The sequence below is a fragment of the Ylistrum balloti genome, unplaced genomic scaffold (genome assembly GCF_031769215.1).
Source record: "Ylistrum balloti isolate Yb309-2 unplaced genomic scaffold, AGI_CSIRO_Ybal_v1 Utg369676, whole genome shotgun sequence".
Taxonomy (NCBI): domain Eukaryota; kingdom Metazoa; phylum Mollusca; class Bivalvia; order Pectinida; family Pectinidae; genus Ylistrum; species Ylistrum balloti.
Window position 1 is genome coordinate 1,085,040 of NW_026781919.1, and position 25,272 is coordinate 1,110,311.

Sequence of the window (25,272 nt, forward strand, 5' to 3'; positions counted from 1 at the left end):
GGGCCCGGGGCCCTTAGAATTGGGAAAAATAATGGTGTTTTCCTTAGAATTGGGAGAACTTGGGGGTCTAAATTGGGAAAAAGATACTATTTTGCATTGGGAATGGGGCCGAATATCGGCCCCAAATCTGGCAGATTGAAAGCCCTGTGATGGATTCAAAATCACAGTATTTTCCCCCTCTAAAGTTTCACACAACATTATGATCCAAAGATGTCTGGTTTTCCCTTTATTTTGTTCTAATAACTCACATTCTACTAGAAAACAGCATTTTTAGGCTGTAAAGGAACTGGACAAGTAACTTTTTAGAACTATAAACAAGCTCAGGTGAGCTAAGTGATTACCTTCAAGTCCCAGAATAAATTACAAATACTTTTCTAAACTGTCCCACTAATATTTGGAAATTTAACACGCTATATAATGAGAATGTTCTATAATGTTTTTTTCCTCTACATTTTTGCTGGAAAATACCCCCATATTCTAAAACATAGATAAATCAGAGAGTATGTGTTTGTTGCACCACGTGCCACGTGTGTTAAGACAGATGGAACTGGTACATGTGTGTATACACACCGAGAGTGCAGACAACCAGAGCATGTAATGTTAAGATAAGCCCTGCTGTCCACAGGTAGATCCTGACCCACTGATGGTGTGGCCTCCTGTGCCCCCTGTGGAATGTCTTGTGGTGTCATACTATACTACTACACATGGCTAGCTATATACAATCATCTGTAGACCAGTACATCCATTACAACCAATCAAATCATCCCACATTCTCTCACAAACTTCTTTTCCTTCACCACTTTTTTACAAAATGTAAAACTTCATCTAACCAATCAAACTTACAGGAACACTTCTACTTCGTTATAAAACATTTGAGTGTCTATCTCATCTTCCTGGAAAACATGTTAATTATAGTCACACAAAGGTAGACACCAAACCATATCCCTGCTATCATCATCTGAAGTCACATAAAAGTTCTATATTTTGATAGTGAGCGATCCCCTGACACAAAGAACAAGATGACAGGCCGGGTTACCAGATGTCATTAGATGTGTCACCAGTAGAGAGGTCAAGGTCCCTAGAGGAGCCAGGGTTATCAATGTCATTAGGTGTGTCATCAGTAGAGAGGTCAAGGTCCCTAAAAGGGCCAGGGTTTGCAGGTGTCATTAGGTGTGTCATCAGTAGAGAGGTCAAGGTCCCTAAAGGGACCAGGGTTTCCAGATGGCAGTCACATTTACACTGCATAGTTGCACTGAAGAATTACAACAATTATCAGAAGGCCAATGCACAATTCAAAGAATTCATTATCAAAAATCAACAAATTGGGTTATACCAAATCTCGAGAGGTAAAGATAGTTGAGAGGGGTCTTGATCATGTCAACAGAATGAAAGTCTAAATAACCAGGAGAAGCCCTGGGATTTTTCTCACATGAAGGGTTAGGTCAACAGTAACTGTTTATCATCAGAAATTATATAAACAGCTGCGTTATACAAATGAAGTATGTGTACATTGTCTTGTGTGACTACAGCACACAAACTATGTTACTTTCCCATTAAAGTGTTACACTTATACAGCCACATTACCTTCCCATCACAGTATTACAATTATACAGCCAAGTTACCATCACATCACAGTATTATACAGCCAAGTTACCATCACATCACAGTATTATACAGCCAAGTTACCATCACATCACAGTATTACACAGCCAAGTTACCATCACATCACAGTATTACACTTATACAGCCAAGTTACCATTACATCACAGTATTATACAGCCAAGTTACCATCACATCACAGTATTACACTTATACAGCCAAGTTACCATTACATCACAGTATTATACAGCCAAGTTACCATCACATCACAGTATTATACAGCCAAGTTACCATCACATCACAGTATTATACAGCCAAGTTACCATCACATCACAGTATTATACAGCCAAGTTACCATCACATCACAGTATTATACAGCCAAGTTACCATCACATCACAGTATTATACAGCCAAGTTACCATCACATCACAGTATTATACAGCCAAGTTACCATCACATCACAGTATTACACTTATACAGCCAAGTTACCATCACATCACAGTATTACACAGCCAAGTTACAATCACATCACAGTATTATACAGCCAAGTTACCATCACATCACAGTATTACACTTATACAGCCAAGTTACCATCACATCACAGTATTATACAGCCAAGTTACAATCACATCACAGTATTACACTTATACAGCCAAGTTACCATCACATCACAGTATTATACAGCCAAGTTACCATCACATCACAGTATTATACAGCCAAGTTACCATCACATCACAGTATTACACTTATACAGCCAAGTTACCATCACATCACAGTATTATACAGCCAAGTTACCATCACATCACAGTATTATACTTATACAGCCAAGTTACCATCACATCACAGTATTACACAGCCAAGTTACCATCACATCACAGTATTATACTTATACAGCCAAGTTACCATCACATCACAGTATTATACAGCCAAGTTACCATCACATCACAGTATTATACAGCCAAGTTACCATCACATCACAGTATTACACTTATACAGCCAAGTTACCATCACATCACAGTATTATACAGCCAAGTTACCATCACATCACATCACAGTATTATACAGCCAAGTTACCATCACATCACAGTATTACACTTATACAGCCAAGTTACCATCACATCACAGTATTATACTTATACAGCCAAGTTACCATCACATCACAGTATTATACACAGCCAAGTTACCATCACATCACAGTATTACACTTATACAGCCAAGTTACCATCACATCACAGTATTATACTTATACAGCCAAGTTACCATCACATCACAGTATTATACTTATACAGCCAAGTTACCATCACATCACAGTATTATACAGCCAAGTTACCATCACATCACAGTATTACACTTATACAGCCAAGTTACCATCACATCACAGTATTATACAGCCAAGTTGCCATCACATCACAGTATTATACAGCCAAGTTGCCATCACATCACAGTATTATACAGCCAAGTTACCATCACATCACAGTATTATACTTATACAGTATTATACCAGTTACCATCACATTATACAGCCAAGTTACCATCACATCACAGTTACAGCCAACCATCACATCACAGTATTATACAGCCAAGTTGCCATCACATCACAGTATTATACAGCCAAGTTACCATCACATCACAGTATTACACTTATACAGCCAAGTTACCATCACATCACATCACTTATACACAGTTACCATCACATAGTTACACTTATACAGCCAAGTTACCATCACATCACAGTATTATACAGCCAAGTTACCATCCCATCACAGTATTATAGAGCCAAGTTACCATCACATCACAGTATTATTATACAGCCAAGTTACCATCACATCACAGTATTATCACAGCCTTATACAGCCAAGTTACCATCACATCACAGTATTAAACAGCCAAGTTACCATCACATCACAGTATTACATACAGCCAAGTTACCATCACATCACAGTATTTACTTATACAGCCAAGTTACCATCACATCACAGTATTCACATCACAGTACATTTACAGCCAAGTTACCATCACATCACAGTATTACACAGCCAAGTTACCATCACATCACAGTATTATACAGCCAAGTTACCATCACATCACAGTATTATACACAGCCAGCCAAGTTACCATCACATCACAGTATTATACAGCCAAGTTACCATCACATCACAGTATTACACAGCCAAGTTACCATCACATCACAGTATTATACAGCCAAGTTACCATCACATCACAGTATTATACAGCCAAATTACCATCACATCACAGTATTATACAGCCAAGTTACCATCACATCACAGTATTATACAGCCACATTACCTTCCCATCACAGTATTATACAGCCAAGTTACCATCACATCACAGTATTATACAGCCAAGTTACCATCACATCACAGTATTATACAGCCAAGTTACCATCACATCACAGTATTACACAGCCAAGTTACCATCACATCACAGTATTATACAGCCAAGTTACCATCACATCACAGTATTACACAGCCAAGTTACCATCACATCACAGTATTATACAGCCAAGTTACCATCACATCACAGTATTACACAGCCAAGTTACAATCACATCACAGTATTATACAGCCAAGTTACCATCACATCACAGTATTATACAGCCAAGTTACCATCACATCACAGTATTATACAGCCAAGTTACCATCACATCACAGTATTATACAGCCAAATTACCATCACAGTATTATACAGCCATGTTACCTTTCTATCACTGTATTATACAGCCATGTTACCTTTTACACCACAGTTTCTCACACTCAGTTTCTCACGTACTATATGCCATTTACTTCCTTATGCTTGTAACATAAAATATATAGCACACCAATTTCCTGGTTACCTACATGTAAACCAATATAGAAATTCTATCCCTCTACTCATAAGTACACAGATACATCACACGAGTCTCTATATCTAAATATTTGTATTTATCCTATTTGTTTATTGGGCTTATTGCCCCATGGACAGCCTGGGAACTTTGTGGGGGGCACGGTCTACTTGCAGTAACTAGTGGCTACCTCATCGAACAACATACAGGAGGCCCCTCAGATGTAATGAAAGCAATAAGGGTAATTTTTCATGCCAAAGGACTGCAGAGACCATTTTGTTTCCTAACTACCCATTAACACAAACCACCATGATTTTAACTATTATAATGATTTTAAATGATATAAGTCCAAAGTATCAACATACAAATTCTGGCTCAAATCAGGAGGTGGGCTTAACAGGGTAAAGCAAAAGTTGAACAATGATGTGGGTGGGCTTATTACCAGACATGTTCTTATTGTCAATGCAATATGGTATCATACTACCATTTAATTTCTAAATCCTCCTCTTTCAGATTTCTACCTTTCCTTTGGAGACTAAAATTATTCCAAAACCCACCTGATCCATTTAAAAAATGATCTGTGCCTGTAGGTCTTCTAAGAAATGAAGGAAGACAATAAATATCAGAACAATAATTTAAAAAACAGTTTAAATGGTCATTGGGACAGAATCCAGGAATTACTGCAAAATTAGGATTTCAAAGAAGAGGTTATGAAGTATATAGATCATGGTATGGCATAAGATCACTGGTCCTTTTGATCAGGTGTTCTAAAAATCATGCCGATGGCTGAGGTTCCTAAAATGTTTGAATTAACAGAATTTTCTGTTTCCTTTGTCTATCATTTAACAAATCAACTTCTTATTTACCTATAATATTGTGTCTGATAATTACCTGATGAAATAGCTTTTATTAGATACCTGCACATAAATACACACCACAACCAAAACATTCAGTAATGCCTACTTTCGGTTTCCCATTTTCATTATGTAAACTTACTTGGTTGTGACCTAAACATGGCATTTCTATTGAGAAATTCTTTTAGACTAATTGTCCCAATCCAACTGACATAGTGTTAAAATGTGCTCCATTCTATGTATGGTTTTCAGGTTGGACCTAAATCTTCCCTTAATGTTAAAGTGTGAAAACAAAATTCTTTATTTTCTGGTTACCTTTGTGCCCACACACTCCACTGACCTTGATCAAAATTGTCTCATCAAATATTTATTCCTGTCCAGAAGTCATCCTGGATAGACAGTTTGAACTCAGACTGGCATCGGTGCTTTATATGGACAAAATCCAAATATAAACTTGATTCCTAGACCTTAACTTTTTAATCTTGTGTTATATTCGAATTAAACAGAATTTGGTGCATGTCTAACATTATTCATTATTGAAAGTCCTGAATGTCTAATTAAAGAACTAGACCATATGGATACAAGTCTGAGTTAGTTTAAATCCTCCAACAGAATACAGCTCTATAGATCTCTGGGCAGATCAATCTGAATGACTAATATTCTGTCATAGGTTTATGAATGACTACTAGCACATGCTTATTACAGACATCACTAAAATCAATACTAGAAGGTGTGCTCGGTCATACAATGGTCAGCAACTCTTGGTAATTTATTGGCAATGCTGTTGGTGCACAGGATAATGTTCTCGCTCTTCAACAAAACAAACTAGGTTTAATTGCTAGATAGAAGATAAAATGTATGAGATAAAGTTCAACCCCTCGATCAAACGGGATTTTTAAGTATATGGTTAATTTTAAGATTCTGCTCACATTTATAGAAATTTGACTCTGTATTTCAAATTCTGTAATCTGTTCAATTTTTTATTCCCCCCCCCCCTATTTCCTGATAACAAGGTAGTAAAAAGGAGCCATGGAAAAACCTTGATCAAGATTACAATGTATGATATCATTTTGCACTATCTTGTACAAAACAGTATTAATTAATTGGACTATGCAACCTTAGGTGGAGATCCAAGGCATGTGATTCAGCACTCCCAACCTGTAATGGGTTGTTTCTCAGGAAGCTGAGATACCCAATCTCTGCTGTCTAAGATGTGTGTTCTTGATGACATGTGACATGCCTCTCAGGTTGTTCAGTAGTCACCACTGCCCACTAACTACAAAATGGAGACCGACCCCTCCTCAAATAACCCAGGTTGTCAAAAGGCAGTAAACTATACAAACACAGGAGAGATATCAACTGATGAGAACTGATTTGCCCTTGTGTTTTATGAAATATTTTTAAAAATCCTTCATTTGAAAAAGATGATAAACATTATCACAGCATTTTAAGCATTTTCCTGACAACTTGCAATTTATATTACAAAAACATTTCTTTTATCAGTATATAGCAGAGATCTGTACAGTCTTTATCCCAACAATATTATATCATTCCAAAATGAAAGGAGCAAAATTTGTGTGACAAAACCCAACATGGCATTCTAGAAATTATTAATCAATTTAGAAATAAATAAAAATATAAAAGTGTTAATTGTTGAACTATAAGGCTCCTGTCAGCTTCAAAAGGTAAGTATGGAGGTCTTAAGCATTATTGACATTTTAAGAAGTGTAATAAATCTCGGTATACAAGAATGACATGTCACCCGACTGTGTCAGATGTTGGCCTAGATGTAATGAACAAACAGCTGACTTTGTTAAGTTTCAGTTAACTGTCCCCTATACAGTATAGAGAAAATTTGACCTAAAGCTTACAGTAAAAAGGAAACAAATAATTTCAAAACCTTTTCTTTCATCAAATATCATTTGGAAAGATTTCCTTTCAATAAAAGATGGAACCATGTGTCTAAATGTCTGCATGAAAACTGTTTCCACAGAAGTACTCTATAATGAATTTCATTTTTCAAGAGCTTGAAAAAATAGAGACCATAATTTTAAAAATCCTCAGCATGTAATCAGTGTACTGTTTACCAGTATCAATGCTATAAATATCAGCATTGACTCTGAATGGACTGGCTATCAAGGATATACATGTATTACACACCAGTTATCAAAGGATTAGATAATTGATAAAAGAGTAGCTTGGCCTGACTTTGTATTGACATTTGATTAAATTTCAGTCACTTGGTGATGTACTCACAAACGTATATTCTGATTCATTGATAAAAGTCTATCCACTGTCATAAAATGGACTCCAGAAACAAGTAAAAAAAACCAAAGACGCTATATCCCAAACTGATAAAACTAATCCTTGATGCTTTTAAACCAGTGCCAAGTGTTTAGGACAACACATATGTGAGAAAATGTTCTGAATTTTTACTTTATTTTAGGAAAATAGCATCATTTTTTATCTGAAGAAGCAGTTGATTTACAGTTGTTAAAAAAGCACTGCATAGTCAATTGACCTGAATCAACATCATCCATCAATTATTACAGCTACAACTACAAAATTCAAATCAATAAACAAATTCAGATCATTAAAGGGAGTATCAAGAGATTAATGAGTTCCATTATTTATACTGTCATCAACAGTGAATCAAGAGATCGCAGTCAGGACAAACTGTATTGATTCTAATAATCACCTCCTGGAATTATAATCCTTCAAAGACAAAGAGCTTAATTTTTTTGTACAAGTCTAGCTTTTGAGCCCACATTAACACCTTTGTAAATAGAAATGGTGATCATTTTGTGATTGCCTTGAAGATTTTTACAATGATATTACAAGTTTGTATATTTTGGAATTCAACTGCACATGTATGAACAGGAAACATGGCATGGCAAGTTGTACAACGAAAAACTTAAAATAAGGTAGGGGCATTCATTAGAATAAATATAGTGGGAGGGGGTATCATTTGGAAGGGGGGTACTTATAAAAACAAATATTATATTTCATATAATATTGTGTGATATTTTAGTGAGATGATGTGTTAAACTCTTTTTTGACAACCAGGACAAATTTTGGAATTAGTCATTACACAACATATATTTGCATTCTGAAAAAGGGATCACGGTTTATACAATGAGCTGAAAAATGGTATAAAAAAGTTTTAAAAAATCCAGTTATCATTCATCATAGTCTTTCAATAATAATTTAGCTTGCATTATGAGTTCACTTCTAAATTTAGTTCTCAAGACATTAACTGGAACTAAAACTTGCATCACACTGAATTAATTAGCACATATTAACCAACAACAACATATTTGGATAGATAGAACTAAACAATGTGATGATTATCAATATTTTTGTGGGGCTGGAGGACTATTGAGCAATAACTACACCCTCATGAGATATCAACTGTATAAAACAGTCAAGGACAAGGTCAGAATATATGGGCAGAGTGCATCATTCTATATATTAACATATTGTCGAAGTGCAGCTCACGCACATTACAATATTTATGCAAACATACAACGGAAGACGCCCGCTCTTAAATAATCTCAGGATTTACCTGCATCAGAACCATTTTGACGGCTTTTAAGGCTACAAATCCTCAAAATCTTCTGAATTTAGGAAATACCATGGACGCCGCCATCTTGAAATGGCTGACGGACATACGAATTTCCGCTTTCCACGAGGAAAGCATGCTAGCTTATGTTTCGTGATAAATCATTTGCATATGACTTATTCTATAGAAATTATCTTTGGACCGGAATAGATAAGTTTAGGAGTGATGTCTTGGTGAATGGACACCTTCCCGGGTCTGTCACCAAGGCCCTTGATCAATTTGTTTCAAATGAACACGAGGGTTTTGAGCACTTTGATCAAGGCGGGTCACAACGCGTCCGACAGACAGGATTTTACCTAAAGACCACTATAACAACCTAATTCAGAACATTATATCTACAGTGTGTTTATTTCTAGATATTGTCATTTGTATATTATAGCTCAAAATACAGAAATGTGTCGAGAACGAAGAATTACACGTGACGCTGCCACTACATTACACTGCAGAATATGGCGTCTAACTCGTGCCATGATCAGAATCGAATACACAAACCACATTTTCACTTACTTTTCTGGCTGTAGACTGACTACGTGACAAAATCCTTGAAAAAAGCCGTTTTTAAGCCTTTCTTTACAACTGTATCAGTTGAACGTTGACGAAAATTTACAAGAAAACGCTGCCTAAGGAGACGAAAATGCAGTTCAATGCTATCAAGCAGGTTGGCCTATCTCCTCACTAGTCACATGGGCCGCTCATATCCAACATGGCAACCGCGATGTAGAAAACATGCAGGGCACGAACAAAATAAACAAATATTTAATTATGAAGATATTTATTGGTATAGATGAGCCGTAACAATGACATAATAATATATAACGATGAAATCAATGCATTTTTGGAGCTTTGGCCGAATTATAAGCGTAATATAACTGTTCGTATGCTATTTGGCGGGAGAGAGGCGGGCCATTGTGACGCACTGCGGTTGAGGTTCCTTAGGGAAAATATTTTGCAAAACATATGGCTTCCTGTGCGATTCACTGTAAATTATTGTTAAGATTATGGACCAATATTCAAGTATTTCACCGTAACGTGTTATCAAAAGAAAAGCAAGTAATAAAATGATGGGCTATCCGTCTTATTTTTCAACGAAATTTCATTCCATAAGGATTAATTACGGTAAAGGTGCCCCCTGCTACCTAAGCATAAGAAAGTTATTTGACATCGAGATCGCGGACAGACTGTCCCCTAATGTTGCTATTTGAGACGGTTAAATTACTTGAAAATCTGCCGTCCCAAACTCTTATGACATATACTTATTGTATGCTTTAAGTTTCGCGTAATGCGAATAATAAAACTGACTTCCTTTTATGGCAACTTGTCTCAGTACACACGAGGTTCAGTGTGAAGTCAAGTACAGTTATCGTTCTTGTTGCTGGTATGCTTGCAATTTTTTGGTGAAATCATTTCCAACGCTTTTAACTTCTCTGTATTGTAATAGATATTTCATGGATGCATATTGTTTACTCGTCTTAGTTATTCGGTAGCTTGATAAATTTCATTCTTAGTTTAAAAGAGTGAACGGACAAAATGCCTTGAAACGAGGGTTTTGTGAAGAATGGTATTTGCCATTTGCTATGCGTTGTTCTTCGTAGGCTGGTTCGTAACAATCCATTGGAAACTCTCGCTAATATAAGCAAGCTGAACCAAAGATACAATTTTCTAATTAGTAAAATCTGTTATAAAAGTACTGAAACACATTTAAAATGTTATAAATGAACAAAATTCAGGATTCTAAGAGACAATTTCTAGCGCGGAACGCGTAATTTACACACTGGCAGCTTCGACATTTGGATATAAAACAAAAATTGTACATTTTTGTCTAAAAACTTTAATTACACTTTGAAAATGTAAAAGCATTGTCAAATCTTAATATATACTTCGTTATTAACCACAAATTTCTGTCTACCGTGACCAAATACACAACACTACATCCATTTATCAAATACCTACCGCCACATGTCAGTCCCCTGAGATCAAATACCTAAAACAACATCTCGGACCCCTGTCATCAAAAACACACCACCATTTTTCATTAACGCGTGATCAAATATACACGGCTATATCTCATTATGCCTTTATCAAGCACCTACCGCCACATCTCAGTCCCCGTGAACAAAACACACTGCCACATCTCAGTCCCCGTGAACAAAACACACTGCCACATCTCAGTCTCTCGTGATCAAATACACACTGCCACATCTCAGTCTCTCGTGATCAAATGCACACTGCCACATCTCAGTCTCTAGTGATCAAATGCACACTGCCACATCTCAGTCTCTCGTGATCAAATGCACACTGCCACATCTCAGTCTCTCGTGATCAAATGCACACTGCCACATCTCAGTCTCTCGTGATCAAATGCACACTGCCACATCTCAGTCTCTCGTGATCAAATGCACACTGCCACATTTCAGTCTCTCGTGATCAAATGCACATTGCCACATCTCAGTCTCTCGTGATCAAATGCACACTGCCACATTTCAGTCTCTCGTGATCAAATGCACATTGCCACATCTCAGTCTCTCGTGATCAAATACACACTGCCACATCTCAGTCTCTCGTGATCAAATGCACACTGCCACATCTCAGTCTCCTGTGATCAAATACGCACTGCCACATCTCAGTCTCTCGTGATCAAATGCACACTACCACATCTCAGTCTCTAGTAATCAAATACACACTGCCACATCTCAGTCTCTCGTGATCAAATACACATTGCCACATCTCAGTCTCTCGTGATCAAATACACACTGCCACATCTCAGTCTCTCGTGATCAAATGCACACTGCCACATCTCAGTCTCTCGTGATCAAATACACACTGCCACATCTCAGTCTCTCGTGGTCAAATGCACGCTGCCACATCTCAGTCTCTCGTGATCAAATGCACACTGCCACATCTCAGTCTCCTGTGATAAAAAACACACGACATAATAGAAATTAATAAAATAACGAACATAACTTTAAATCGTTGGTGAAATGAAGCTTGTAAATTTAATGTATCTCTATATATGTACAGGGAAAGTCGTTATCGGAGATTTACTTTTCATGGATGGCAGGTTACCAAAATTGTTACTTTTATGGCCAAAGGGTCTCACAGTTAGATAATTAAGGTATAATGATCATAATATGTGTTTCATTTCCACGATAAATGATTAAAACCTTATTAGAAGTATTAGTGGAGGGTGACAAGTTACCTTAATTTGTTCAAAGGGGGATTTCTGTGACTGGTTCAGGCTACAATTTAATGCAGTTGTCCCTTTCACTTTTTTTTTATTTCGTTTGTTTGTTTTTTAGGTGGGGGAGGGGGTATTTATTTATTTATTTATTTATTTATTTATTTATTTATTTATTTTATATTTAACATGGCTTTACGTACAATGTATAATGTTTGATATTTATCAGTCATTTTTAGAGCTAATTATGGATTTGTTCTTTTATACAATATCAGTTCACATAACCAATGTGATAAGTTTCCAATGACTCCACGTAAGACCTGCGACGGACTGAATAATCCAGTCTGCCGAGCCAAATGGAAGCGATCAGACTGTTCATTGAGGCGTGACCGATGATATATTGACAGTTAATCTAACAGTAATTCAGACACGGACGGTACGTACACAGCTGTATATGATATACATTGTACGATATAGTATACTACATGAAGTTACGTACCCACACAGGGCTAAACTGACATAGTGGACAAATCATTTATTAAAGAATTTCGGTCCAAACAAAGCAACAAAGGATTTAATAGTTGCCAAAACAAAGACAGGTTGACGGAATAAGTATTGAGATAATATTTTTACAAGCATATGGACATTCTTTAGTTACTGAAGACCAACAAGAAATAAACCAGACCCCAGTGTATACACGTGTTTTAATGTACACATGAACATGGGCTAATCTGTGTAACAACCTCGTGTTCTTTATATGTATATATTGTTCACACGTGTCCACATAGATTATCGTAGTTTAAACATGTGTGATAAACACGTGGTACATTCTGCACACTTTCTTTACACACTTGCGATAGTGTACACACGTACATCTTATACACATACAGGTCCTATCGGTAGAGACACGACAATTTTAGGGCCAGGTAACGGAGCTATGAGATTCCGTCACGATTTGATAGAGCACCTGTTACCTGTTACCTTACATTCACTAGTAACTAACTGTCCAATCTCTTCACTAAGTGACATAAGTAAACTGAGAAATATGTCATACACTTTCAATTTATATGAAGTATTTTATCTATTTTAAGTGAAATATATGCCATATGTCGAAAAAAATAACTTGTAGATCTTTCGTACTTTGTATGATTTCACGTGCTGACACGGGAGCAATCTGCTGAATAACTTCCAACACTATAATGTGTTATAATAATAAAATGTAATAAAATCGGTTTCACATTTATAAAAATCATATCGTGCATTATTTACTTAATCAATCACACGTTAAAACAATAGAAATTAGTTATATAAGCTTCTATGCAAAATCATTGTCCTTCCAACAAAGGTTACGTTTATAAATTATATGACTTCGTGTATGTATCTAAATAAACCAAATGTTGCTTTGTCAAGGACTTAGATATACAAAAGTATCTAGTGAGAACATGAACTATTTGTGTATTTCAGAAATTCATGAGGAGACTTAAAACGTATAATTTCTTGATCTTTTGAAAACAAGAAAACTTTTATGGTACCTATTAATTCGTTTATAATCTTTGTTATCTAGTATATATACACGACGAGATCGACTTTGGAAAAGGTGGAGATACGAGGCGTGTGGTTTAACACTCCCTATCATGGTGGTTTGGCTTTTTAAGGAAGCTGAGACACGGAACAGCCCGTGCTGACGTGATTCTGTGCTTGAGTAAGTCACCTTACCTTGACTGCTCAGGATGGCATGCCGCAGGCCTCCCGTATGTTGTTCAATGAGGTAGCCAACAGCTGTCAGATCCCACCTCAAATTACCCTGGCTGTTAACGAGGCGATAAAACTAACAGAGTTCGATTTTTATCACAAAACAACTTACCTGATTAAATCTAAACATTTACATATAACGTTAAAAATACATGTAATACTTGTGAATTGAAGCGTATAATGTCAATACATATTAGGTTATGATCGTTACATACAAAGATGCATAGTCACATCTTCATGGTGTGATAGTATTAGAATCTATATTATAAAATTGATATGAAATATGTAAGATCTTTGTCTCCTGACTAAATCGATAACAATTCTTCAATCTGACGTCATCAGTAATCTCCTCATGTTTCCGGTAAGTGTATAGGAAGGCGATAACAACTTTATAATGAGTGTTTATTTTTTTTTTTTGTAATTTGCAAATAAATCATATTCCAATTATAATGGATGAATAATGCGGAAATATCTACGTCCCTGCGATAAGTAGAGCATTTATTCTCATAAATAAATAAATAAATAAAAAATAAATAAATAAATAAATAAATAAATAAATCAATCAATCAATCAATCAATCAATCAATAAATAAACGCTCGCGAGAAATGAACATAACGCAATGATGTTACACACAGATACCAGAAGTATCATGATCATAATTTTAATGTAGGATCTAAGTATTGTTGCGTGCTGTTTTTCACAAAGAAAGACAACACCTGATAACTGATAAATTGTGTGACAAAGTTTGATAATACAAAAGATTTCAATACCAAGTGTCGACATCCAGTCTTTTCATAGGACACTAAAGTAAAGCGGTGACTTTTATTTATTTAAAGAAGTATCAATATTTCAAATGTGAATAAATAAAACTTATCGTTTACAATATCGTCTTATCTCATTAAAAGGAATCCATAGTTCTCGGGATTTTGGATAATTTCAGTAATTAATATGTGTAGTGTTTTGTCGTCAAGGGCAACTATAAAACATTATTATGTGACTCCTTCATTTACTCTTATGTATAACAGAATGAAAATTAAAACAGATTTATTTTAATCCCTGTAGATGTCAATATCTATGTTAGCATCATAACCCTCATCTATCCTCCTCCTGACATCACGATGGAAAGGACTTTAATAATAAGATATTGTAACCCGAGGGTCTAGGTCTCTTTGGCTGATCACAATATGCTGTCGATATGGCCATATTATGACATAGATGTACTGGTTAGATTTTCTTCTTAAGCATGATGAGGGTGAGGTGATTAAAGCAATCAAACATACGAGTTAAGCTGATTGACTGAGACCGGAGACAAATTGCACAGTATTAAAATACTGACATATCTCCTTAGTCGACATCTCTGACAATGGATACCTCTATATTGTGGACACGTCTTTTCATAGTGAATAACTTTAAATATGAAACATATGTTATCGATTTTACCCTCTATGTTAATGGACAGTTGCCATAATGGAAAAACTCAGATAGACGATCAACGAGAATCAAGGATGACAGAGTTACTTCCCTTAGACCATAATTTTGAATCTTAACAAAATTGTAATTGTCAAGACCCTCCACTCCGGATTGTAAACCAATCAGTTTGATGTATCCAGCAGTTAACTACGTATAGTTTGTTTGTAAACGTGAGCCTCATGGTTTATATATGTGAAGACGGGAAAAAATCACGTGTGAAAGCATGGAGACAGGTAGGACCACGTGTGAAACCATGGAGACAAGTAGAGTTCACTGAAGTTGATCCCTGGATTGACTAAGAGATCACCTACTTAAGCGAATAGACATGTAACAAAGACTACCCTCGTCGTACTCTCCACTTCATATTTTTGGGATATATTTAAGCATTTGTGTCAGTCATCTGTCTCTACGTGAAAGATGGCCGCCATATTTGGGCTAGTGTCAGATTTCATGAGTATATCTAGGGTTAGATCATAAAAATTATCCAGTAAAAAGATGCGTTATTAATTATTTTAGAATTCACATTAAAAATAACACTATTTCATCTTATCGTAATCGCTCCACAGTGAATCATTCTCGGACGAATTGCTCAAGAATTTCTACCAACACTTAGTATCTTTATATATAAAGTCGTGACATCAATAAAACTATTTGTGACAAAGTTATGGTCGACGTTATTACAATTGAAATTCGATTTATAATACGAAGAAAGAATAATAGCAGAGAGAATGCGGAATCAAAAAGTTTTATGTAATGAGAAGAAGATCGATATATATTTTGTCCAGGTTTGTGCTACAATGCAGAGTTTCATTTGTCAAAACTTGTATTAGAGTGATTTTCATTTTTACTATTCATCATCAGCACATCATAAATCAATTTGTAAACGGTATATTGATGGCTTGTGGGTTTTTTTTTTTAATTACAAAAGGACCGAGTTTCGATTTACAAATTATGATAATTGTTGCTGGCATAGATTTTCTTCAAATAATATTTTATTAATACATTTGTATTTTATCATCTTTAACATACCGAAGAAATCCACTTTATACAATATTCCAGACTGGTCTCTGGACATAAGAATTTAAAAGAGCGATTCTTACGAAAACTTTCACAGAACAATATAAATATTTACACGTGTACCCAGTGTACTGGTTTGTAAACTAGGAAAGAGAGCGGGAATGTTAAATCGTGTGAGATATACGTACACATTATAAATCAGAACTGTAACTTATTTGAGTTTTAGTTGATTTTTAGCAGAACAGCATTTACAAACATTTTGCTGTTTTACCTACTGAATGACTTTGTTTTTATCTGTCACGTAAAAGTTATCTCCCTTCGTCTTAGTCGGAAGGCCGGGGGAGGGTGTGTGTGTGTGTGAGTGTGTGTGTGTGTGTGTGTGGTGGGGGGCATAGCTATATAAATCTTTAGAGAGATTTTTTCAAAAAGTTTACCTTGAACTTTTTAAAGTGAGGAAATGAAGTTATCATCACGGCCATTTTTTATGGAAATAAGAAACGAAAATAGGTAAACACATAACTGCCTATTATTATCATCGGTATAAATCGCTGATCGCTGAAGATGTATCATTGCAAATCAGTTCAGGCTTGTATGGCTGGTAGTTTTCGGGTACTTGTCACCGATAAATTACATCTATTTCCCCCAATAGAAATAAATATATTGTGACAATTCCAGACATAAGGTATGATATGTGTTTAGTTTAAATTTTAATTAATACATTTCAACGTACATGTATGTAGGTGTAAACATTATCAGCTGTATCAAATAGTAAAAACGAAAAGATAGATTTCTTAAAGAAGTTTATTCCTATATTCGATTGAAACATACAACACCGAAATATTGACGTCGCCCAAGTGGACGAATGAATCGAAACATCTGCTACTCATTTACATATACAATATATACATATAATTTATTTACCGAGCCATGATATGCTAATATATAACATGATATATCAAAAGAGTTGTATACAAATGTGCTCAGAAGGAAATGGAAAATAAAAGAAAGAAACGTGATGATTTAGTGAAACAAGGAGAAATTTTATCTGCTGTCTCCAAGGAACTTGTAGAAAGACGAGAAGGGAGGACGGGAAGTCATCAATCCCTCGGTGGCGCTTACATTACATACTATACATGTATATACATACATATACATATGTCTTTTGTGTTGAACATATCACGAGAATCTCTTGCAGGGATACAGCGGATACTTATTGTATCAATATATCTATTTATAACGATTTATATCATGGCTCAGCAAAGTGTGTCCTGTCTGTAAAGTTTGTTATAGACACAAGCAAAATATTCTTCAACGTGTAAAGTTTGTTATAGACACAAGCAAAATATTCTTCAACGTGTACAGTTTGTTATAGACACAAGCAAAATATTCTTCAACGTGTAAAGTTTGTTATATACACAAGCAAAAATATTCTTCAACGTGTACAGTTTGTTATATACACAAGCTAAATATTCTTCAACGTGTACAGTTTGTTATAGACACAAGCAAAATATTCTTCAACGTGTACAGTTTGTTATAGACACAAGCAAAATATTCTTCAACGTGTAAAGTTTGTTACATACACAAGCAAAATATTCTTTAACGTGTAAAGTTTGTTATAGACTCAAGCAAAATATTCTTCAACGTGTAAAGTTTGTTACATACACAAGCAAAATATTCTTCAACGTGTACAGTTTGTTATAGACACAAGCAAAATATTCTTCAACGTGTAAAGTTTGTTATAGACACAAGCAAAATATTCTTCAACGTGTAAAGTTTGTTATAGACACAAGCAAAATATTCTTCAACGTGTAAAGTTTGTTACATACACAAGCAAAATTATTCCTCAACGTGTACAGTTTGTTATAGACACAAGCAAAATATTCTTCAACGTGTAAAGTTTGTTATAGACACAAGCAAAATATTCTTTTACGTGTAAAGTTTGTTATAGACACAAGCAAAATATTCTTCAACGTGTAAAGTTTGTTATAGACACAAGCAAAATATTCTTCAACGTGTAAAGTTTGTTACATACACAAGCAAAAATATTCTTCAACGTGTAAAGTTTGTTATATACACAAGCTCAATATTCTTCAACGTGTACAGTTTGTTATATACACAAGCAAAATATTCTTCAACGTGTAAAGTTTGTTATAGACACAAGCAAAATATTCTTCTAAGTGTAAAGTTTGTTATAGACACAAGCAAAATATTCTTCAACGTGTAAAGTTTGTTATAGCAAAATATTCTTCAACGTGTAAAGTTTGTTATAGACACAAGCAAAATATTCTTCAACGTGTAAAGTTTGTTACATACACAAGCAAAATTATTCCTCAACGTGTACAGTTTGTTATATACACAAGCTAAATATTCTTCTGCGTGTACAGTTTGTTATAGACACAAGCAAAAATATCCTTCAACGTGTAAAGTTTGTTATAGACACAAGCAAAATATTCTTCAACGTGTACAGTTTGTTATAGACACAAGCAAAATATTCTTCAACGTGTAAAGTTTGTTATAGACACAAGCAAAATATTCTTCAACGTGTAAAGTTTGTTATAGACACAAGCAAAATATCAACGTGTAAAGTTTGTTACATACACAAGCAAAAATATTCTTCAACGTGTACAGTTTGTTATAGACACAAGCAAAATATTCTTCAACGTGTAAAGTTTGTTATAGACTCAAGCAAAATATTCTTCAACGTGTAAAGTTTGTTACATACACAAGCAAAATATTCTTCAACGTGTACAGTTTGTTATAGACACAAGCAAAATATTCTTCAACGTGTACAGTTTGTTATAGACACAAGCAAAATATTCTTCAACGTGTACAGTTTGTTATAGACACAAGCAAAATATTCTTCAACGTGTACAGTTTGTTATAGACACAAGCAAAATATTCTTCAACGTGTACAGTTTGTTATAGACACAAGCAAAATATTCTTCAACGTGTACAGTTTGTTATAGACACAAGCAAAATATTCTTCAACGTGTACAGTTTGTTATAGACACAAGCAAAATATTCTTCAACGTGTAAAGTTTGTTAAATACACAAGCAAAATATTCTTCAACGTGTAAAGTTTGTTATAGACACAAGCAAAATATTCTTCAACGTGTAAAGTTTGTTATAGACACAAGCAAAATATTCTTCAACGTGTACAGTTTGTTATAGACACAAGCAAAATATTCTTCAACGTGTAAAGTTTGTTACATACACAAGCAAAATATTCTTCAACGTGTACAGTTTGTTATAGACACAAGCAAAATATTCTTCAACGTGTAAAGTTTGTTACATACACAAGCAAAATATTCTTCAACGTGTACAGTTTGTTATAGACACAAGCAAAATATTCTTCAACGTGTACAGTTTGTTATAGACACAAGCAAAATATTCTTCAACGTGTAAAGTTTGTTATAGACACAAGCAAAATATTCTTCAACGTGTACAGTTTGTTATAGACACAAGCAAAATATTCTTCAACGTGTAAAGTTTGTTACATACACAAGCAAAATATTCTTCAACGTGTACAGTTTGTTATAGACACAAGCAAAATATTCTTCAACGTGTACAGTTTGTTATAGACACAAGCAAAATATTCTTCAACGTGTACAGTTTGTTATAGACACAAGCAAAATATATTCTTAAGTTTGTTATATACACAAGCTAAATATTCTTCTGCGTGTACAGTTTGTTATAGACACAAGCAAAATATTCTTCAACGTGTAAAGTTTGTTATATACACAAGCAAAATATTCTTCAACGTGTAAAGTTTGTTATATACACAAGCAAAATATTCTTCAACGTGTAAAGTTTGTTATAGACACAAGCAAAATATTCTTCAACGTGTAAAGTTTGTTATAGACACAAGCAAAATATTCTTCAACGTGTAAAGTTTGTTATAGACACAAGCAAAATATTCTTCAACGTGTAAAGTTTGTTATAGACACAAGCAAAATATTCTTCAACGTGTACAGTTTGTTATAGTATTCTTCAACGTGTAAAGTTTGTTATATACACAAGCAAAAATATTCTTCAACGTGTAAAGTTTGTTATAGCACACAAGCAAAAATATACACCTTCAACGTGTACAGTTTGTTATAGACACAAGCAAAAATATCCTTCAACGTGTAAAGTTTGTTATAGACACAAGCTCAATATTCTTCTGCGTGTAAAGTTTGTTATATACACAAGCAAAATATTCTTCTACGTGTAAAGTTTGTTATAGACACAAGCTCAATATTCTTCTGCGTGTAAAGTTTGTTACATACACAAGTAAAAATATTCTTCAACGTGTAAAGTTTGTTATATACACAAGCAAAAATATTCTTCTACGTGTAAAGTTTGTTATAGACACAAGCTCAATATTCTTCTGCGTGTAAAGTTTGTTACATACACAAGCAAAATATTCTTCAACGTGTACAGTTTGTTATAGACTCAAGCAAAATATTCTTCAACGTGTAAAGTTTGTTAAGCGACAAAACTAGGGACATGTGACAATGTATTCTTCAAGTGGGAGGGGGATTGTGTAGTATAACTAGGGACATGTGACAATGTTTCTGAGGGACATGTGAGGGGCGTGTGTAGTATAACTAGGGACATTTTACAATGTTTCTAGGGGGAGGGGGATTGTGTAGTATAACTAGGGACATGTGACAAACAGGGGGTTGTGTGTATAACTAGGGAATGTGACAATGTTTCTAGGGACATGTGACAAAATTATTTTCAAGGGGAGGGGGATTGTGTATCTGATATATACTAGGGATATATGACAATGTTTGTTTAGGGGCAATATTATTGTGTAGTATAAGTGAAAATATAGGGACATGTGACAATGTTTGTAGGGAGGGACATGTGACAATGTGTGTAGTATAACTAGGGACATGTGACAATGTTTCTAGGAGAGAGGGGCATGTGTAGTATAACTAGGGACATGTGACAATGTTTCTAGGAGAGAGGGGCATGTGTAGTATAACTAGGGACATGTGACAATGTTTCTAGGAGAGAGGGGCTTGTGTAGTATAACTAGGGACATGTGACAATGTTTCTGGGGGAGGGGCATTGTGTAGTATAACTAGTGACATGTGACAATGTTTCTAGGGGAGGGGGCTTGTGTAGTATAACTAGGGACATGTGACAATGTTTCTAGGAGAGAGGGGCTTGTGTAGTATAACTAGGGACAAGTGACAATATTTCTAGGGGGAGAGGGGCTTGTGTAGTATAACTAGGGACATGTGACAATGTTTCTAGGGGAGGGGGCTTGTGTAGTATAACTAGGGACATGTGACAATGTTTCTAGGGGAGGGGGCTTGTGTAGTATAACTAGGGACATGTGACAATGTTTCTAGGTGAGAGGGGCTTGTGTAGTATAACTAGGGACATGTGACAATGTTTCTAGGGGAGGGGCTTGTGTAGTATAATGACATGTGACAATGTTTCTAGGGGGAGAGGGGACATGTGACAATGTTTCTAGGGGAGGGGGCTTGTGTAGTATAACTAGGGTCATGTGACAATGTTTCTAGGGGAGGGGGATTGTGTAGTATAACTAGGGACATGTGACAATGTTTCTAGGGGGAGGGGGATTGTGTAGTATAACTAGGGACATGTGACAATGTTTCTAGGGGGGCTTGTGTAGTATAACTAGGGACATGTGACAATGTTTCTAGGGGAGGGGGCGTGTGTAGTATAACTAGGGACAAGTGACAATGTTTCTAGGGGGAGGGGGCTTGTGTAGTATAACTAGGGACATGTGACAATGTTTCTAGGGGGAGGGGCTTGTGTAGTATAACTAGGGACATGTGACAATGTTTCTAGGGGAGGGGGCGTGTGTAGTATAACTAGGGACATGTGACAATGTTTCTAGGGGAGGGGGCGTGTGTAGTATAACTAGGGACATGTGACAATGTTTCTAGGGGAGGGTTGTGTAGTATAACTAGTGACATGTGACAATGTTTCTAGGGGGGAGTATAACTAGGGACATGTTGTGTAGTATAACTAGGGACATGTGACAATGTTTCTAGGGGGAGGGGGTGTTGTGTAGTATAACTAGGGACATGTGACAATGTTTCTACTAGGGACATGTGACAATGTTTCTAGGGGGAGGGGGCTTGTGTAGTATAACTAGGGACATGTGACAATGTTTCTAGGAGAGAGGGGCTTGTGTAGTATAACTAGGGACATGTGACAATGTTTCTAGGGGGAGGGGGCGTGTGTAGTATAACTAGGGACATGTGACAATGTTTCTAGGGAAGAAGGGCTTGTGTAGTATAACTAGGGACATGTGACAATGTTTCTAGGGGAGGGGGATTGTGTAGTATAACTAGGGACATGTGACAATGTTTCTAGGGGAGGTGGGTTGTGTGTAGTATAACTAGGGACATGTGACAATGTTTCTAGGGGGAGGGGGATTGTGTAGTATAACTAGGGACATGTGACAATGTTTCTAGGGAAGAAGGGATTGTGTAGTATAACTAGGGACATGTGACAATGTTTCTAGGGGAGGGGGGTTGTGTAGTATAACTAGGGACATGTGACAATGTTTCTAGGGGAGGGGGCTTGTGTAGTATAACTAGGGACAAGTGACAATGTTTCTAGGGAAGAGGGGCGTGTGTAGTATAACTAGGGACATGTGACAATGTTTCTAGGGGGAGGGGGATTGTGTAGTATAACTAGGGACATGTGACAATGTTTCTAGGGGAGGGGGCATGTGTAGTATAACTAGGGACATGTGACAATGTTTCTAGGGGAGGGGCTTGTGTAGTATAACTAGGGACATGTGACAATGTTTCTAGGGGGAGGGGGATTGTGTAGTATAACTAGGGACATGTGACAATGTTTCTAGGGAAGAAGGGCTTGTGTAGTATAACTAGGGACATGTGACAATGTTTCTAGGAGAGAGGGGCTTGTGTAGTATAACTAGGGACATGTGACAATGTTTCTAGGAGAGAGGGGCTTGTGTAGTATAACTAGGGACATGTGACAATGTTTCTAGGGGAGGAGGGTTGTGTAGTATAACTAGGGACAAGTGACAATGTTTCTAGGGGAGGAGGGTTGTGTAGTATAACTAGGGACATGTGACAATGTTTCTAGGGGGAGGGGGATTGTGTAGTATAACTAGGGACATGTGACAATGTTTCTAGGGGAGGGGCGTGTGTAGTATAACTAGGGACATGTGACAATGTGTTCTAGGGACATGTGACAAGGGGGAGGGGGATTGTGTAGTATAACTAGGGACATGTGACAATGTTTCTAGGGAAGAAGGGCTTGTGTAGTATAACTAGGGACATGTGACAATGTTTCTAGGGGAGGGGGATTGTGTAGTATAACTAGGGACATGTGACAATGTTTCTAGGGGAGGGGCTTGTGTAGTATAACTAGGGACATGTGACAATGTTTCTAGGGGAGGGGGATTGTGTAGTATAACTAGGGACATGTGACAATGTTTCATGTGACAATGGGGAGAGAGGGGCTTGTGTAGTATAACTAGGGACATGTGACAATGTTTCTAGGGGAGGGGGCGTGTGTAGTATAACTAGGGACATGTGACAATGTTTCTAGGGGAGAGGGGCTTGTGTAGTATAACTAGGGACATGTGACAATGTTTCTAGGAGAGAGGGGCTTGTGTAGTATAACTAGGGACATGTGACAATGTTTCTAGGAGAGAGGGGCTTGTGTAGTATAACTAGGGACATGTGACAATGTTTCTAGGGGGAGGGGGATTGTGTAGTATAACTAGGGACATGTGACAATGTTTCTAGGGAAGAAGGGCTTGTGTAGTATAACTAGGGACATGTGACAATGTTTCTAGGGGGAGGGGGATTGTGTAGTATAACTAGGGACATGTGACAATGTTTCTAGGGGAGGGGGATTGTGTAGTATAACTAGGGACGTGTGACAATGTTTCTAGGGGGAGGGGGATTGTGTAGTATAACTAGGGACAAGTGACAATGTTTCTGGGAGGGGCTTGTGTAGTATAACTAGGGACATGTGACAATGTTTCTGGGGGAGGGGGATTGTGTAGTATAACTAGGGACATGTGACAATGTTTCTAGGGGAGGGGGATTGTGTAGTATAACTAGGGACATGTGACAATGTTTCTGGGGGAGGGGCTTGTGTAGTATAACTAGGGACAAGTGACAATGTTTCTAGGAGAGAGGGGCTTGTGTAGTATAACTAGGGACATGTGACAATGTTTCTAGGGGAGGGGGCGTGTGTAGTATAACTAGGGACATGTGACAATGTTTCTAGGGGAGGGGGCTTGTGTAGTATAACTAGGGACATGTGACAATGTTTCTAGGAGAGAGGGGCATGTGTAGTATAACTAGGGACATGTGACAATGTTTCTAGGGGGAGGGGCTTGTGTAGTATAACTAGGGACATGTGACAATGTTTCTAGGGGAGGAATTTTACTTCCGGGTCTTTCCATAACTTATCCTTACTACGGGCTCGGCCTTGTCTAGGCCTTCCATAACTTATCCGTCCTACGAGCTCGGCCTTGTCCAGGCCTTCCATAACTAGGGACTTATTTCTACGGGGAGGGGCCTTGTGTAGGCCTTCCATACCTTATCCTTCCTACGAGCTCGGCCTTGACTCGGGGGAGGGCCTTCCTTATCCTTCCTACGAGCTCGAGCTCGGCCTTGTCCAGGCCTTCCATACCTTATCCTTCCTACGAGCTCGGCCTTGTCTAGGCCTTCCATACCTTATCCCTCCTACGAGCTCGGCCTTGTCCAGGCCTTTCATACCTTATCCCTGCAACGAGCTCGGCCTTGTCCAGGCCTTCCACACCTTATCCTTCCTACGAGCTCGGCCTTGTCTAGGCCTTCCATACCTTATCCCTCCTACGAGCTCGGCCTTGTCTAGGCCTTCCATACCTGATCCCTCCTGCGAGTTCGGCCTTGTCTAGGCCTTCCATACCTTATCCCTCCTACGAGCTCGGTCTTGTCT

At 36.8% G+C, this 25,272-nt stretch overlaps 1 protein-coding gene across 1 annotated transcript in view; it reads right to left on the bottom strand.

Moving 5' to 3' along the window:
- Window positions 1–25,025, bottom strand: part of LOC132563939 (la-related protein 4-like) — a 71,408-nt gene extending 46,383 nt beyond the window's left edge. Inside the window, exons 1-2 of the mRNA XM_060228699.1 lie at window positions 24,891–25,025; window positions 9,425–9,475 (exon numbers count right to left, since the gene is read on the bottom strand). Coding sequence (XP_060084682.1) covers window positions 9,425–9,475; window positions 24,891–25,025 — 186 coding nt within the window. The remainder of the gene's footprint in view (window positions 1–9,424; window positions 9,476–24,890) is intronic.
- Between the last annotated feature and the right edge of the window lie 247 nt (window positions 25,026–25,272).